At 32.2% G+C, this 14709-nt stretch overlaps 2 protein-coding genes across 2 annotated transcripts; both read left to right on the top strand.

Moving 5' to 3' along the window:
* The first annotated feature begins 5556 nt into the window (after positions 1–5556).
* Positions 5557–11148, top strand: LOC149398487 (purple acid phosphatase 7-like). Its single transcript, XM_089614596.1, has 7 exons — positions 5557–5763; positions 6884–7040; positions 7117–7224; positions 9264–9391; positions 10027–10155; positions 10333–10400; positions 10905–11148. Exons 1-7 carry the CDS (start codon positions 5557–5559, stop codon positions 11146–11148), a joined length of 1041 nt encoding a protein of 346 aa, XP_089470722.1.
* A 464-nt stretch (positions 11149–11612) lies between these two features.
* On the top strand, positions 11613–14436 carry LOC149398486 (uncharacterized). The gene is made up of 7 exons (XM_089613983.1): positions 11613–11714; positions 12142–12211; positions 12298–12357; positions 12462–12763; positions 13025–13165; positions 13260–13586; positions 13681–14436. Exons 4-7 carry the CDS (start codon positions 12494–12496, stop codon positions 13999–14001), a joined length of 1059 nt encoding a protein of 352 aa, XP_089470109.1. The 5' UTR covers positions 11613–11714; positions 12142–12211; positions 12298–12357; positions 12462–12493; the 3' UTR covers positions 14002–14436.
* Positions 14437–14709: the final 273 nt, after the last annotated feature.

Genomic DNA, 14709 nt, shown 5'->3' with positions numbered 1-14709 from the left:
ATGCGGATGGGTTGGTAGGGGACGATGTCATCTTCTTAGGGACTGAATTGACGATAGAGAATAAATACATATACACACTACATATATATATATATATATATATATATATATATATATATATATATATATATATAAAAGTTTGTAATCTATGATATATCAAGTTTGTACATCCGTGGTATATGAATGTGACATGTTTATCATATTTTTTAGCAACATAAATTTATGAACTGAAACATATACTTCTATTTATATATATTCTTCCCTCTCGAAGCAAGAAGTATGCTTATTTTGTTAGTTTAAGTGTCTTCTAGAACATAAGATATTTAATTTTGAAATAGCAGTTTAAGTGTATATCTTGGTTACTTTAACCAAAAATTACGGTTAACCAAAAAAAAAAAAAAAAGAAAGAAGAAACACTTCAATATTTAAGTTTCATACATTTTATTTTTATTTTTTTTTACTAATAATTTCGGCTAACCTGAGTAAAAATTATTGGATTAAGAATTAACCATAGTTTTTAAGTTAAAGATTAACCGAAGCTAAACTAAAATACTCCTTTATTTTCAGTCTATTTTACAAAGATAATGTTGGTACTAAACTTCGTCCACCAAAAAATTCTAATAAATTGGACCCAGAGTAAGAAAACCCAATTGAAAAAAAATGAAAAAAAAAACAAGCCCAACCCATTTCGAAGAGAGATGGACTCACCTTTAAAGCTCGATGAAGAGTAAAAGTATGCCAACAGCTCAATGTCATCTCGAAGAATGGTTCATCTCGATGAAGATATGTTTAGAATAGATTCAAATAGAGTAATCGATGTAATAAATAAAAATTTGAATTTATTATGTGATACATGCAAAGATGAACTGGTGTATCAGGATTAATGAGGGGAACGTTGGTAAATTTTAGTATCAATACTTGTATCAAGGTCCAAGATGGGGCTGAACTTTTATTAATCAAGTCTTGTATTACTTTCTTGATTTAATAAACCAACACACTGATCTACTACTACTTTTTCAGCTTTTTTGTAATATATATTCTTGTTCTTCATTCTTTGATCCGGAATTTGGACCAAAGAATTAGCCCATTTCTTAGCACAAATCAAATATTATTTATGTAGTATTTGTTTGTGATATCCATATCAACAAATAAAACTTGAGAAATCACTAAATTCACTCTCTCACGCACAAAAGCCCAATAGGCTAATGCATCCCCATGGAAGTCAACTAATTTAATTTATAAAATAAAAAATTTAATAAAATAAATACCTGTTACTCGTAAAATAAATAGAAAATGGAATATTGAATCTGTTTAACATTTTTTAACATCTAGTTAACCGTTATTGAAATCTAGTTCGATATATTGAAATCTGTTTAACAGTTATCGAAATCTGATTAACAGATATTAAAATTGATCAACCGTTATTAAAATCTAGTTAGCACTTATTAAGGATTAAATGGGCACTTCAAAAATTAAAATGGATATTTGTGAAAAATAAAAGGTTCAGCGGCTAATATTGAATTTTTTTTATCTAAAAACGGCTATCATGATTAGCGGGTCCAATGTGAAATATCTATTTTACCCATAAGTTTTATTTCTCTCTCTCTCTCATGTACTTTGGTATTAGCCGATGTCGCCGCCGCTGTTGCTTAAGAGCTGTCTTGCCTGTTTCCTCTCAGAGACGACATTTGATGGTACTTGCCAAGCTTGGATTTGGAGCTGTCAGCCATGGCGGAACTCGGGGGTCTCTGTAGACCTCATCGATGGAGCCCAATTAAGCCAGACAAAATCGGCCTTGATGCGGTCAAAGCTAGCCTCGTTGAGGGTCGGTTCATCGGTCGTGGGTCAGGACCCTTTAACCCACCTCCAGCTGCGTGGGTCGCCGGATTTGTACGAGGACCTCCAGCTCCTGCTCCATCAACCACTTTTGATGACCCATCTTTAATGATTTCCTAAAATAAATATAAAATAATCTTCAAATAACAATATTATTAGTGTATTAGTTCGTTCTTTGATCTCTGTGCCATGCCGATTTTTTTTTTTCCCCTTGTATTCGATGAAATTGTTTATCCTGAAAGCTTCACGTTTTTTCTAAGATTTATTTGTTGAATAGAGATTAAGTGTTGTAAAATTCTAGGCTATTGAGTAGCGTGAACTCCAAATACAAACAGATAAATAATCATATATATATGATTATATATATATGTGTGTGTGTGTGTGTATGATATGATTCTATTATAATATATTCATTTTTGGAGCCTTTGAATTGAGTTTTATGACTACTAAAATTTGGCGATAAAAACTGAATTTATTGACATTCAAGTCAACAAATCCTAACACACAACTAAACTACTCCTAGATTAGTTGACTTTGATGTCAACAAATCCAGTATTTGCTGTTGACTCTTTCAACAATTCTAATGTTTAAAAAACTTTTTATTTTGTCATCAAATCTAAAACCATAATTCATAATCCATTACAACATAAAAATGACAGGAAAAATTACGTAATTAGCCTAAAACGCGTTTCACTTTCATATCTCACTCATATTTTTAAAATATTTCGCTAGATATCGTTTTATTTTTCTCCGAACAAATATATCATTGTATTCCAAATCTGATCAACAGTTATTGAAATTTGGTCAGCAGTTATTGAAATATGGTTAACTATTTTTGAAATCTGGTTAACACATATTGAAATCTGGTTCAAAATATTGGTATATATAAATCTGGTTAACGGTTATTGAAATCTGATTAACAGCTATTGAAATCTGGTCAAGAGTTATTGAAATCAAGCTAAAAGTTATGAATGGCAAAATGGACACTTTAAAAATTAAAACAGTTATATATGAAAAATAAAAATTTTAGCGGCTAATATTGAAAAAATTACAAAAAATGACTATTGGAGGCTATTTTTACAAAAGGAAACAACTAAATAATCAGAGCCAGGTGGAGTCGAGTCATTAACACAACAAATATGCAGAAACTTTCATCTCACTATTGCAATACAACAACAAAAAATAACGCAATAGACAATATGATAACACTAAGACTCATCCATCGAGGCCGAATAGCAAGTGTGTGAATGTTGTCCTTCAAGATTTTCATTGTTCTAAGAAACCCACGGATTACATGCTTTTCTCTTTCACACATTTCAGGGTTGATCCACTGAAGAAAAATAGAGTTACATCTGCCTTGAGCCTGAAAAGCCCAATATCCTAAGAACCTCACCCCATGGTTAAGATTGGTCCATGAGGTCCTATGAACCCCTGATGAGCCACAGCTGGAACAATTATGACCAGATGCCTTTGGAATATATTTCAAGGGCGATGAAATGCGACGACTTGCATGCGATGAAGAGGAGTATAGATCTTCCATCCAAAATATTATTTTCGATTTCACTACATAAACAAAGTCAAACTTAATTTTTTTTAAAGGATAAACATGTGAAAACAATATGGATTTAATGACAAGTATGTCATTATTTGTAGACATGTATGTCAACAAATCATCAAACAAGACAAGACTTGATGACATATATGTCAGAATCATGTCATTTGTTGATATATATCTCAAAAAATCATCTAACTACCTAAAATATGTTGACATATATATTAACTAATGACATGATTTCTTTATATATGGCAGCAAATCTTCAAACAAGCTTAGATTTGTTTACATATATGTCAACCTTATCATATCATTTGTTGACATATATGTCAACAAATCTTCAAACAATCCTATAATATGGCAAAATAAACAGAGTTGGAAATTCATTCAAATAGACGACTAATAAAGTGTAAAAACTCTAAATTAGATAATTACCCATAACTAACTAAGGGTACCACAAAAAATCTATTTTTTCAAGTTTTTCAAAAATGAAAAGTTTGGATGTAAAACACTAACCTTAACACTACCGGAAGATAATGAGATTATGACGTAAGATTAAGAGAGGGAGACCGTCGGCATGAGCAATGGGGGAAGAGAGAGTGAGACCAAGAGTCGTGAGAGAAAGAAAGTAAGACCAAGGAGAAGATAGAAAGAAAGAGAGCGAGAGCGAAGAAGAGTGACATATATATATATATATATATATATATATATATATATATATATATAGAGAGAGAGAGAGAGAGAGAGAGAGAGTAGACGTTAATAGTTAATAATTAAGGGAGAGAAGGAAACAAGAGGAAAATGAATTTGATAAAAAAAAAAAAAAAAAAAAAAGTAAAATGAAAGGATAAAAAAGTACACGACTCTACTATTAGTTTTGTCTAAATTCCTTAATTCTTTTTTATGTCCCACCAATATAAAAAAAAATGGGAAATAACATCAACTAGTAGCAACTTTGATACTTTTGACTAAAATAATAACAACAATGGTTTTGGACATTTTTACTTGTAACTGTAGACTTATATATTTGTTGTTAATTATAGAATTGTAAGTCTACAGTTTATGACAAGTGTATACTTTCATGTTTACAATTACTAGTTGAATTGTCAAAAAAACATAGTTTCTACTATTTTGGTCCATACCCTTTTTTACTCCTACCAAGTAGAGTTTCTAGGTTCCTTGGATTCTGGATTCACACCTTTATGAATCTATAACTCTGTATAACCAGATGACAAACTATTTATTTATTTTATTTGAGTTTTTCAATGGAAAAGAATTGGGCCTTGTTTCATAACTTGAAAACTGTTTTTAACTTTTTTAACTTGAATAGTAAAAAAGAAGAAGAATTTAGTATTTGTTTGATAACTGCCATGATACAACTCAAAAAATTTCAAGTTGTATTTAGTTTTAATGGAATTTCGGTGTTTTCCATTTTTTTCACTCAACTTTTTTTTCTCCTTTTTCTTTCCTTTTTTTTTTTTTTTGTATTACTATCTAATCTTGACATCTCCTTCTATCCTCTGAATATCATTTCATCTTCCTCACTTTCGACTATCGAATTTGTTTTCATTCCCTGGAAAACTCAAGCTTTACGATTCTGGCGAGAAAACTTTAAACTTTAATACCTCAACAACCGAAATTCTACTTCACAAACTGTAAATTGGATCGTGCTCCTATCATCGAGTATATCAGTTTCCACTTTTTTTTTTAGTCAAAATCAGATTTTAAAATCTAACAGTTGTCGTTCCGACTCCGACAACAAACGTGGTGTTTTTCGGTGACTCTATTACCAATCATTAAAATGAAAGGTACGATAATGATATTCATACAAAAGGCTTTTAATTTGTATGTATTTCGATGCCTAATTCTTTTGTGGATTTTTACACTACAACTACAAAGAATTAATTACGTAAAAGAATATATATATATATATATATATATATATATATATATATATATATATATATATATATACACACACACACACGCACACATTAATTATGAATCTGTGTTTTGTAATATTTGCAAGTAATGTCCTAAACAAAGATTATTCCATTTTACTTGTTCACTTCCTTACGTTATAAATACACTCCCTCGCTTAAAAGAACAAAAAACAAAAACACAACTCCTCAAAACCCCCCAAAAAATTATTCAATATTCCTATGACCATGGCTTCTAATTTTTCCTCTGATCATAACAACTATAGAGCCATTATTCTCTTCATTATTTTCAGTTCAACTCTCTCATTATTATCTTCTGCGACCGAGCTTCAGCGACTTAGTCACAAACTGACAGATGATAAGTCTCTCAGTTTTTTGGTCGTCGGAGATTGGGGACGCCGGGGATTCTACAACCAGTCCGATGTTGCTCTTCAGGTTATTTTATCGACCATATATCATCTGTTTTTTATTTTAGCACACGTGTCATTCTTAATATATATATATATATATATATATATATATATATATTTTATATCATGCAAGGCATTATTTAATTTTGGTTGCTTTCCGTGCAAGATTATATATGCGACTGCGAAAACGAATGCGCAACTGATATAAGCTTCTGTTTTCATTTGATTGGTGCATAATGTTTTTTCAAATCTTGTTTTTGTCCCGAAATGTTTCTTTGTCTTTTATAATTAGAAATTAACTGCGTAACAGAATAATCCAAAGCATATTTCAAAAGGACTAAATAATGTTTCGACGAGAAAGGAAGATAGAAATTGCGATAGAATTAATCACAAGAGATTGTGATTAATTACTTTGGATATACAGAATTAACTACGTTGGATTGTCTTTGAATTAAACTCTTTAGAGGTTGTGATTTGTGATATGTAACGCGGTAATTGGTGTAAGGTAATTTTTTTAAAAAGCACAATACCATTTGAAACTTATTAGTTAAAAAATAGGCAAGCTTTTAAGCAAAATAGAAAAACAACCAAAGTGCCAATCAATAAACATATATTTTGACACCAACATATTTCACCCATATATAAATCTATATAAACATGAAGAAAGCGATTTATCAACATTGATATTTGCGAAATTTTATAAATTGTTTTATGTTTACTAACTTGAGACAAATCTCATTTATTTTATAAATTTATTAATTAGATATTTAGATAGAATAATAATTTATTTTAATTAGATATAATAATGATAATTTTAAAATTTAATACTTTTAATTAATATTACTTACTCAAACTCTTATATGCGGGAGTGGGTGTTTATTAACTCCTACCACGTTTGGTCTCTAACTTTGTATATTATTAAATAATATGGCTAGTGTAATTGATACTTATTTCTTTTATAATTGTTTAAACATAAATGAGTTAAATTTTTTAACCTATATAATCTTCTAGATACAATCTTCAAAAAAAAAAAAAAAATCTCCTTGATACATGGTATTTTTTTTTAATATCTGAAATGCCTATTATATCAACATAGCTTATTAGTAAATTTTTATTTTTAATATATTAGAAAAAACAAAATGCAGATGGGCGTTGTTGGAGAGAAACTTGACATCGACTTTGTGATCTCTACCGGCGATAATTTCTACGATGATGGTCTGACCGGTGTAGACGACGCTGCATTTTTTGAGTCGTTTTCCGAAATCTACACTGCCCCAAGTTTGAGGAAGCTATGGTACAATGGTAATATTCTCATATCAAATTTGAGAATTAGTCCAAAGCTAAATCTGTCATTGATTTAAATGATGATTGTTCACAGTTTTGGGGAACCATGACTACCGTGGAAACGTTTTAGCTCAATTAAGCCATGTGTTGAGAAGGAGGGATATCAGATTCCTTTGCATGAGATCGTTCATTTTAAAAGCAGGTAAGTTTATAGCTAGTGTTATAAAAAAAATATTAAGGCAAAAAGAAAAATACTTATCTTCTCATTGTTGGCTCTTATTGGATGCGAATAAATAATACGTATTTAAATCTGCACATACTACTTATGGTAAACTAAAAAAATAATTTTGTATTCTTCATTAATATTGCCAATTAATTTTTTTACAAAAAAAGGGCCTCATACGTAGTATACACAAACATACATGCATTTATTTTTTTTGTTATTTTTTTTTAATGGAAACCTGATTATACATACACTATTCTAGGGTGAAGTATTTCCCTAATTTAATTTTCTTAAATTAATATAATATGATTTATTTGTAGTTAATATATAATAACTACGTAGATGGATAAACTGTTACTTTTTTAATGCGAAAATAAACTTTCCTTTATAAATTTAATAATGCAACGATTAATGCAAACTTTCAATTCTATCGACAACGAAAGGAAAATATCAGTAAATAGGTTAAGAGTATATTTCAATCATTACAAGTAACCACATGTCAATTTTCTCTCTAAGCCCCTATGAGAGTTTTTTTTCCCACCTCTGCATTGGACCCTTCTTCTCTTATCTTTCGGAATCTTTTGGATTCAAGAGTACTATGGATGACATAATGGAAAAATAGAAAGGCCTTTAAATTTTAACAAAAATTGGATCCGGAGGGGAAAACAAGCACTATTGTTCAGCCTTTTGAGGAAAATTCTCGCAGCTAAGCCGGTACGTTGTAGCTTCTTTAGGGACCTCTTCAACGAAGTAGACAAAAACTCCGGATTCTTTCCAATGAGCCGTGCTACTTGAACATGGCCGTTCTTATTCGCAAAGAACTTGATGACGGCATCAACCCAATTTCACAAAAGTTTTTATTCACTATACTTTGGGTTAATTAAGATCCATTTGTCACATGTTTATGCGTTGACAAATGCAATTGGTTGTTTTTTAGGAAACTAGATTGGAGAAGTTAAAAGTATTGGACAACGATGAGAGGACACAATGTATTAAGAGATCTATTGGTGTTTGTGCTTAATTTGATAGTCCTCTCTCTCACACTGAAAATAGGGACATAGATTATGTGGGCTCAATGACTGGTTGTGGTTGACCTTTATTTGTGTTTCTGTTTGAGCATTATGTGGTTATTGCTTCCGGGAAGCATATATTATCGAAATCAACTATGAGTTTTAGTCCAAACATCCCTCATAGAGGGGCTCGGTACTTGTCTCGAAATTTCGGGGGGAAAACTCGTGTAATAAATATGTGTGGCTTCCATGCTTGTTTGGCCGGACAAGAATCATGTGTTGCCCAATGAAAGACATTACTACAAAATACCTATTAGAAGTCGCTATATTTGCGTCGGGTACATTTTAAAGCGACGCAAGAAATAATATTTTGGAGCTCGGTTGACGTGGAGAAGAGTAAAATAAAGGCCATTCAACCAGGTAACATCAACCGCCAAATCCGACGTGACGTTTACGTGGAGCGTCGCTCAGTCATAAACGACGCCCATACTTTGGGCGTTACTAGCATACGCGTCGCTCAAAAAGCGACGCCCAAAATATAACACGTCGCTTTTTGAGCGACTCTAAAGGGGTATTTTATAGTAGTGAGGGTAGGGTTTTTTTTCTTAACGGGTCGGGAATACTCATCAAGGCCGCGGCTCTTGCACTACTGAAGTACTTGTAAGTTGTTTTCGGATCACGGTCTCTCTTAGTCGAGAAGACGATCCATAATAGCCCAATTTCAATGGAATGCATTGGAAGTGATGGAATAAATTGTGTAGGCCAAAACCATTTGGTGGTTTAGGGTTCAAAGATCTCGGGATTTTCAATCAAGCCATGCTTTCAAAACAAGGGAATGTTGTTCCTAATTTGGCATTAGATTCAAAGTTTATCAAGTGAATGTTGTTGCTAATTTGACATTAGATTCAAAGTTTATCATATGATACATGCGCGCGCTATCTTACTACATATATTTTTTCTTTACGATTAAAATGCGGCGACGAACTTTGACGGTTTCTTATGTGACAGGAATCGTGGAATTTTTCTTTGTGGACACAACTCCGTTTGTAGATGATTACTTCACAAACCCAAAGGACCACACCTATGACTGGAGGGGTGTACTACCAAGAGACAAATACCTCTCTAACCTCTTAAAGGTAACTAAAAAATAATTGACAAAAAAAGGTCTAACCAAAACGGACATCATTCAGAATTTTATTCGACGATAAAACAGACATATCTTAATATAATTGGACAAAATTGATACGTTATATATATATAGTAGACGCCTGAACATAGCTACCAAGGGTTTTTTTTTTATATATGTTTAAAATATTATTGTAAAACGTAAAAGTATAATATAGCTAATTGTATGACTATATGTAACTAATATATTTTTATAATATCTCAATTTTAAATCAATCTTCTACAATTATATCCCAATTTTATTAAATTACTCTTCTATAATAATATCTCGATTATTGATTATAGCTATAGATATCAATTTATTTATTTTTATGAACCCAAGTCAATATGGTGAGTTTCTAAATAAAAAAATCACCCACGTCCACACTAAAAAATTATAAACTAAAAACATACACAAATAAAAACACATTCTAATATAGTATCACATGAATAAACACAAACAAGTAATGAATTTCAGTATAGTTTTGTAAAAAAAAAAAAAAATAATAATAAAAAAAAATCTGTCCATATATATATGTGCATATTTTATATTTTATGGCTTCGTCCGTACATATTATGAGTAATGGTAAGTCGTAATAAATGATAGGGTGTGAATTCGGCACTGAAACATTCGAATGCATTGTGGAAAATTGTTGTTGGGCACCATGCTATCAAAAGCGCAGGACATCATGGAAACAGTCTTGAGCTTGAATCACACCTCCTTCCGATCCTTGAGGTTTTTATTTTACTTATATATACATATGTATACATATATATATATATACATATATATATGTATATATATATATGTATATATATATATGTATATATATATATGTATATATATATATATATATATATATATATATATGTTCAAAGAAACTCGTTTCATTTTCCTTGTAAAACGTTTCAGGCAAACAATGTTGATTTCTACATCAACGGCCATGACCATTGCTTGGAGCATATTATTGATAGCAAAAGGTAAAAATACTTTAACTTAAAAAAAAAAAGGACTATTATACTAAAAGTTGGGTAGCCATAAAAATAGACAACACAATAAACAAAGTCATTTAAACTTTTGGAGTATTGCTAAAGAAAAAATAAATAAATAAACATTTAAAAATATTCATATATATAATTCTCTAAAAAAGCTAATTTGGAATAACTTAATCTACAAGTATGTGACGCTACAATTACTTGCACCACAAAGCAAGAAATAATAAATTGTACATACCTGAATGAAAAAGGTTGATACTTGATAGTAAGTAGTAACATCACATTTTTTCCCCTGATTTTTTCAAGTTTATTCCCTAAAATATATATATATTTTTTTATCATGTTAGTTTGTAAGGTTATTATTCGTCAATTTATATCGTTCTTTTGGGTGATTAATTAAGCTCCCTTTAGGAAATCGTTTTGACTAGTTTTCTCAAACAATACGTACGATAATCTTATCCATGAGCGTGGTGAATCCTCTGTGCGCAGCCGAATCCAGTTCTTGACAAGCGGGGCTGGATCGAAGGCATGGAGAGGCGATGTGAAACCGTGGGACCCAAACGAGCTGAAGCTCTACTATGATGGTCAAGGTTTTATGTCGATGGAAATCGGCGAGAAATCCACCAACATTTTGTTCTACAATGCCTCCGGTGAAGTGTTGCATCAATGGAGTCACTCCAAAGAGTTGTCCTCGGTTGCACAATCTCTTCCCAATGTCGATCCCCAAATATGAGACAATGTTTGGCAAGGCCGATCCAAAAATATCTTAATAAACTTCTCGATGGGATTATTCGAAAAAATACGACCATTTGTAAATGTTTTTCCCATTATCTAATAAGAGTCATTTTTTCATGATATTTTTCAAAAATATGTTTTTAAATACTTATAGAGTTAAAAATAAAGGAAAAATAATTTTTTTTTAAATGCCGTGTGAACAGTGTCAGTGTCACGGCAAATATAGTGTGACAGTGTATCACGCTCTATATATTTGCCGTTGCATTTACAATATGGTTGGAGAGAATGGAGAGGCCTAATGGACTTTTTTTTTTTTTATTATAACTTATCCCATAATAAGAGGGTATTTTAGTTTCCGATCCAAAAAAAAAGAGAGGGTATTTTAGTAAATTCAAAAAATAAATAGGAAAAAATAAAAGGAAAATATTTATGTCAGGATTATGAATTAAAAGAGACTCGACACCTCCCAAACACGTAACCGTCTCTCTCACTCCTCATTCTCTCGCTCTCTCCGTCGTCGTCCGCCGCGTCTCCGCCGCGTCTCCGCCGTCCCTCCGCCTACAGGTTCGTCTATCTCTATCACTCATCTTTCCCTCTATCTATTTCCCTTGGTCTCTTACAGTCTCTTTGCCTCTGAGAAAAATTAGGGGTTTTTTCTTCTAGAGTGAATGAGGGATTGGGTGTGACCGTGTGGGTGTGTGCTTCTCTGTTTGGGTGCATTTGATGTATTGTTGAAAGAGTTATCTCTAGAAATTATGTATTTTCTTTTTAAACTATGAAGTGTGAAGATCAGAGAATGAGAGAAAAGAGTGTTTGGTCCGATTAGGATTTTAAATTTTGGGGCTTTTGGATTTTGAACGTAAATCGTGAAATTGATGTTTGAATATTTCAATTTGAGGTTGAGGTTTGGTTGTTACGTGTTCAATTGGTTGATTTCATGGAATACGCGTTCAATTTGTGACTTTTGGATTGATTTCATTGATCTTCCCAGCTCCACGCCGTCTTTCAGTCCGGTCATCGTTCGCCGTCTACCTTTCCCGTCGGCATCGTCGCCTCTCTGTGTATGTCATTTTTGATGTTGTTGATTGTTTGTTTGTAGTTAAAATTTGTTTTCATTCCATAATTGAATTTTGGAATTTCCGTTCAGATTTTTGTTCTTCTCGACGGTCTTATCTTCAGCAACTTCTCCTCGCTCAACGATCTCTGTGTATGTCATTTTTCCATTTTCTGTTGAAAATTCTGTGCTCGTGTTTGATTACTCTAATATGAAGTGTTAATTTTTTTTTTTTTTTTTTTTTTATGTATCTGCAGGTTACGTTTTTAGTCTGATATTCTTGTCAAATATGGTTTGGCCTAGATTATGGACCGTTGACCATGAAAAATTACTCAGCTGTTTAGAAGAACGCAAAAAATCAAAAAAGAAAATCAATTATGTCAATATTATGGATGCTTTTTTAGTCTCATTCAAAGAAGTGCAATCAAGGGACTTAATCAAACAGCAGATAAAGCGCTTTGCCAAGCTGCATGAGTTGGTTTTAGAACTCGAAAAAGAATATAAGTGGATCCCGGGCAAAGGCATGAGAACCATTGAAGGATATATGGGCTGGATGCTAGTAAGCATTTTCGAATAACATTGTTTTAATATGATTATGATTTGTTGTTAGAAAATATGCTAGTTCCTGATGTATAGGTGTAGTAGTTACGTATATATACATATATCAGTATATCAGATAACAATAAATATTAGATATTTAGCAGAAGTAGTTGCAACAATATAATATGATTTAATCTCTTATTTCTATTGATCAATTATAAGCCTGGATCCTTATTCTGCTTAATATATTTTGCTCACATTTAAATATTTTTTCTCACAGAAAAACCACAAACATAGCGAGGTGTTCCAGATGACTTCTGAGATGGTTGGGTCTCTGAAGTTTATATATGGCGAGCCCATTCCTTTGCCTTCGACATCCAACTGTCGAATGATCGAGGATGAACCGGACGAATCAACTAGGGTGATAATCTCTTATCTATATCGATCAATAACAAGCCTGGATCATTATTCTGCTTAATATTACTTTGCTCACATTTTTATATCTTTTCTCACAGAAAAAACGCAAACATAGCGAGGTCTTCCAGATGACTTCTGAGATGGTTGGGGCTAAGTATATATATGACGAGCCCGTTCCTCAGTTTTCTTTGCCTTCGACGTCCAACTGCCCAATGATCAAGGATGAACCGAACGAATCAGCTAGGGTAAAAAAATATGTTAATAACTTGAGTGAGAAATTGGATGAAATGTCTCGTAGCTTTAGGATCTTCCAGATGATTTCTGAGATGGTTGGGTCTCTGACGTGTATAAATGGCGAGCCCATTCCTTTGCCTTCGACATCCAACTGTCCAATGATCGAGGATGAACCAGACGAATCAACTAGGGTGATAATCTCTTATTTATATCGATCAATAACAAGCCTGGATCATTATTCTGCTTAATATTACTTTGCTCACATTTTTATATTTTTTCTCACAGAAAAAACACAAACATAGCGAGGTATTCCAGATGACTTCTGAGATGGTTGGACTTGGGGCTAAGTATATATATGACGAGCCCATTCCTCAGTTTCCTTTGCCTTCGACGTCCAATTGTCCAATGATCAAGGATGAGCCGAACGAATCAGCTAGGGTAAAAAAATATGTTAATAACTTGAGTGAGAAATTGGATGGAATGTCTCGTAGCTTTAGGAGAGACGCTGATAGAATGAATAATAGATTAGAAGCACTAGCAAGTACCGAATCCAAAGATATTTTGTCTAAAATTAGCAAAATTGACCGTTATATTTGTCTTCCATAAGAAGATGTTTAGGATTGAAATGGATAAAAGAGATCTTCGAAAAATGGCCTATCTACTCAGCTTACGGAAACCGAAGTTCATGAGGATATGTTCCGGTTTTTTATGAAGTTTTTCGCTTGGTTTGAGAGGAGGTTCGGAGGATGATTTTGGTTTTCGTGGATTTCAGTTTGGTGTTTTTGGTTTTCCTACGGATCAGGGAGCAGGGAGCAGCGAGCGGGTTTTTGTTTTGCAACTCTAGGAAGTTTTTTCTCTAATAGGCTTGTAGGAAGTTTGCTTTTGGGGTGTCCCTTTTTTTTTTTTTTTTTTTTTCTCTTTGTTTCCTTTTTTGGGGCTTGTTTCGGGTTTTTCCCGTAGCCACTCATGTAATCGGATTTCGAATGTTAATTTTTAATAGAATGATGTTCTCGTTTTAAAAAAAAAGATGTTTAGATTTTCCTTCAAAAGGCTTATTTTTGCATGTCTTCTTGTGTATAGATTGACTTCGTCATGTGAGTATTGACACAATGCAAATAATAATTTATTTTGATAACAAAATTATGATTTCAGTCACATAAGTGAAATTTTTCAATAATGATTTATGGACCAACGAAAGGTGAAAATAATAATTTTGTGACATTCATTGAGGAATGTACAAAATAGTTTATTTCCTTATAAGCAATTGCCAATATTTTCCAGTGTTTGTCACGCATGTCATGGCTTTTCAAACAG

Source organism: Urtica dioica, chromosome 5 (assembly GCF_054948205.1).
Source record: "Urtica dioica subsp. dioica isolate 48M chromosome 5, U.dioica_male_clone48M_v1_H2, whole genome shotgun sequence".
Classification (NCBI taxonomy): Eukaryota; Viridiplantae; Streptophyta; class Magnoliopsida; order Rosales; family Urticaceae; genus Urtica; species Urtica dioica.
The sequence above is the reverse complement of the archived record's forward strand: the minus strand, read 5'-3'. Positions and strand labels throughout refer to the sequence as shown.

Coding starts and splice junctions, on each gene's coding strand:
- LOC149398487 (XM_089614596.1), top strand. CDS start 5,557: ATGGCTTCTAATTTTTCCTCTGATCATAACAACTATAGAGCCATTATT. Junction 10,156..10,332: donor ACCTCCTTCCGATCCTTGAG/GTTTTTATTTTA, acceptor AAAACGTTTCAG/GCAAACAATGTTGATTTCTA. Junction 10,401..10,904: donor CATATTATTGATAGCAAAAG/GTAAAAATACTT, acceptor CTCTGTGCGCAG/CCGAATCCAGTTCTTGACAA.
- LOC149398486 (XM_089613983.1), top strand. CDS start 12,494: ATGGTTTGGCCTAGATTATGGACCGTTGACCATGAAAAATTACTCAGC. Junction 12,764..13,024: donor GATATATGGGCTGGATGCTA/GTAAGCATTTTC, acceptor TTTTTCTCACAG/AAAAACCACAAACATAGCGA. Junction 13,166..13,259: donor AACCGGACGAATCAACTAGG/GTGATAATCTCT, acceptor CTTTTCTCACAG/AAAAAACGCAAACATAGCGA.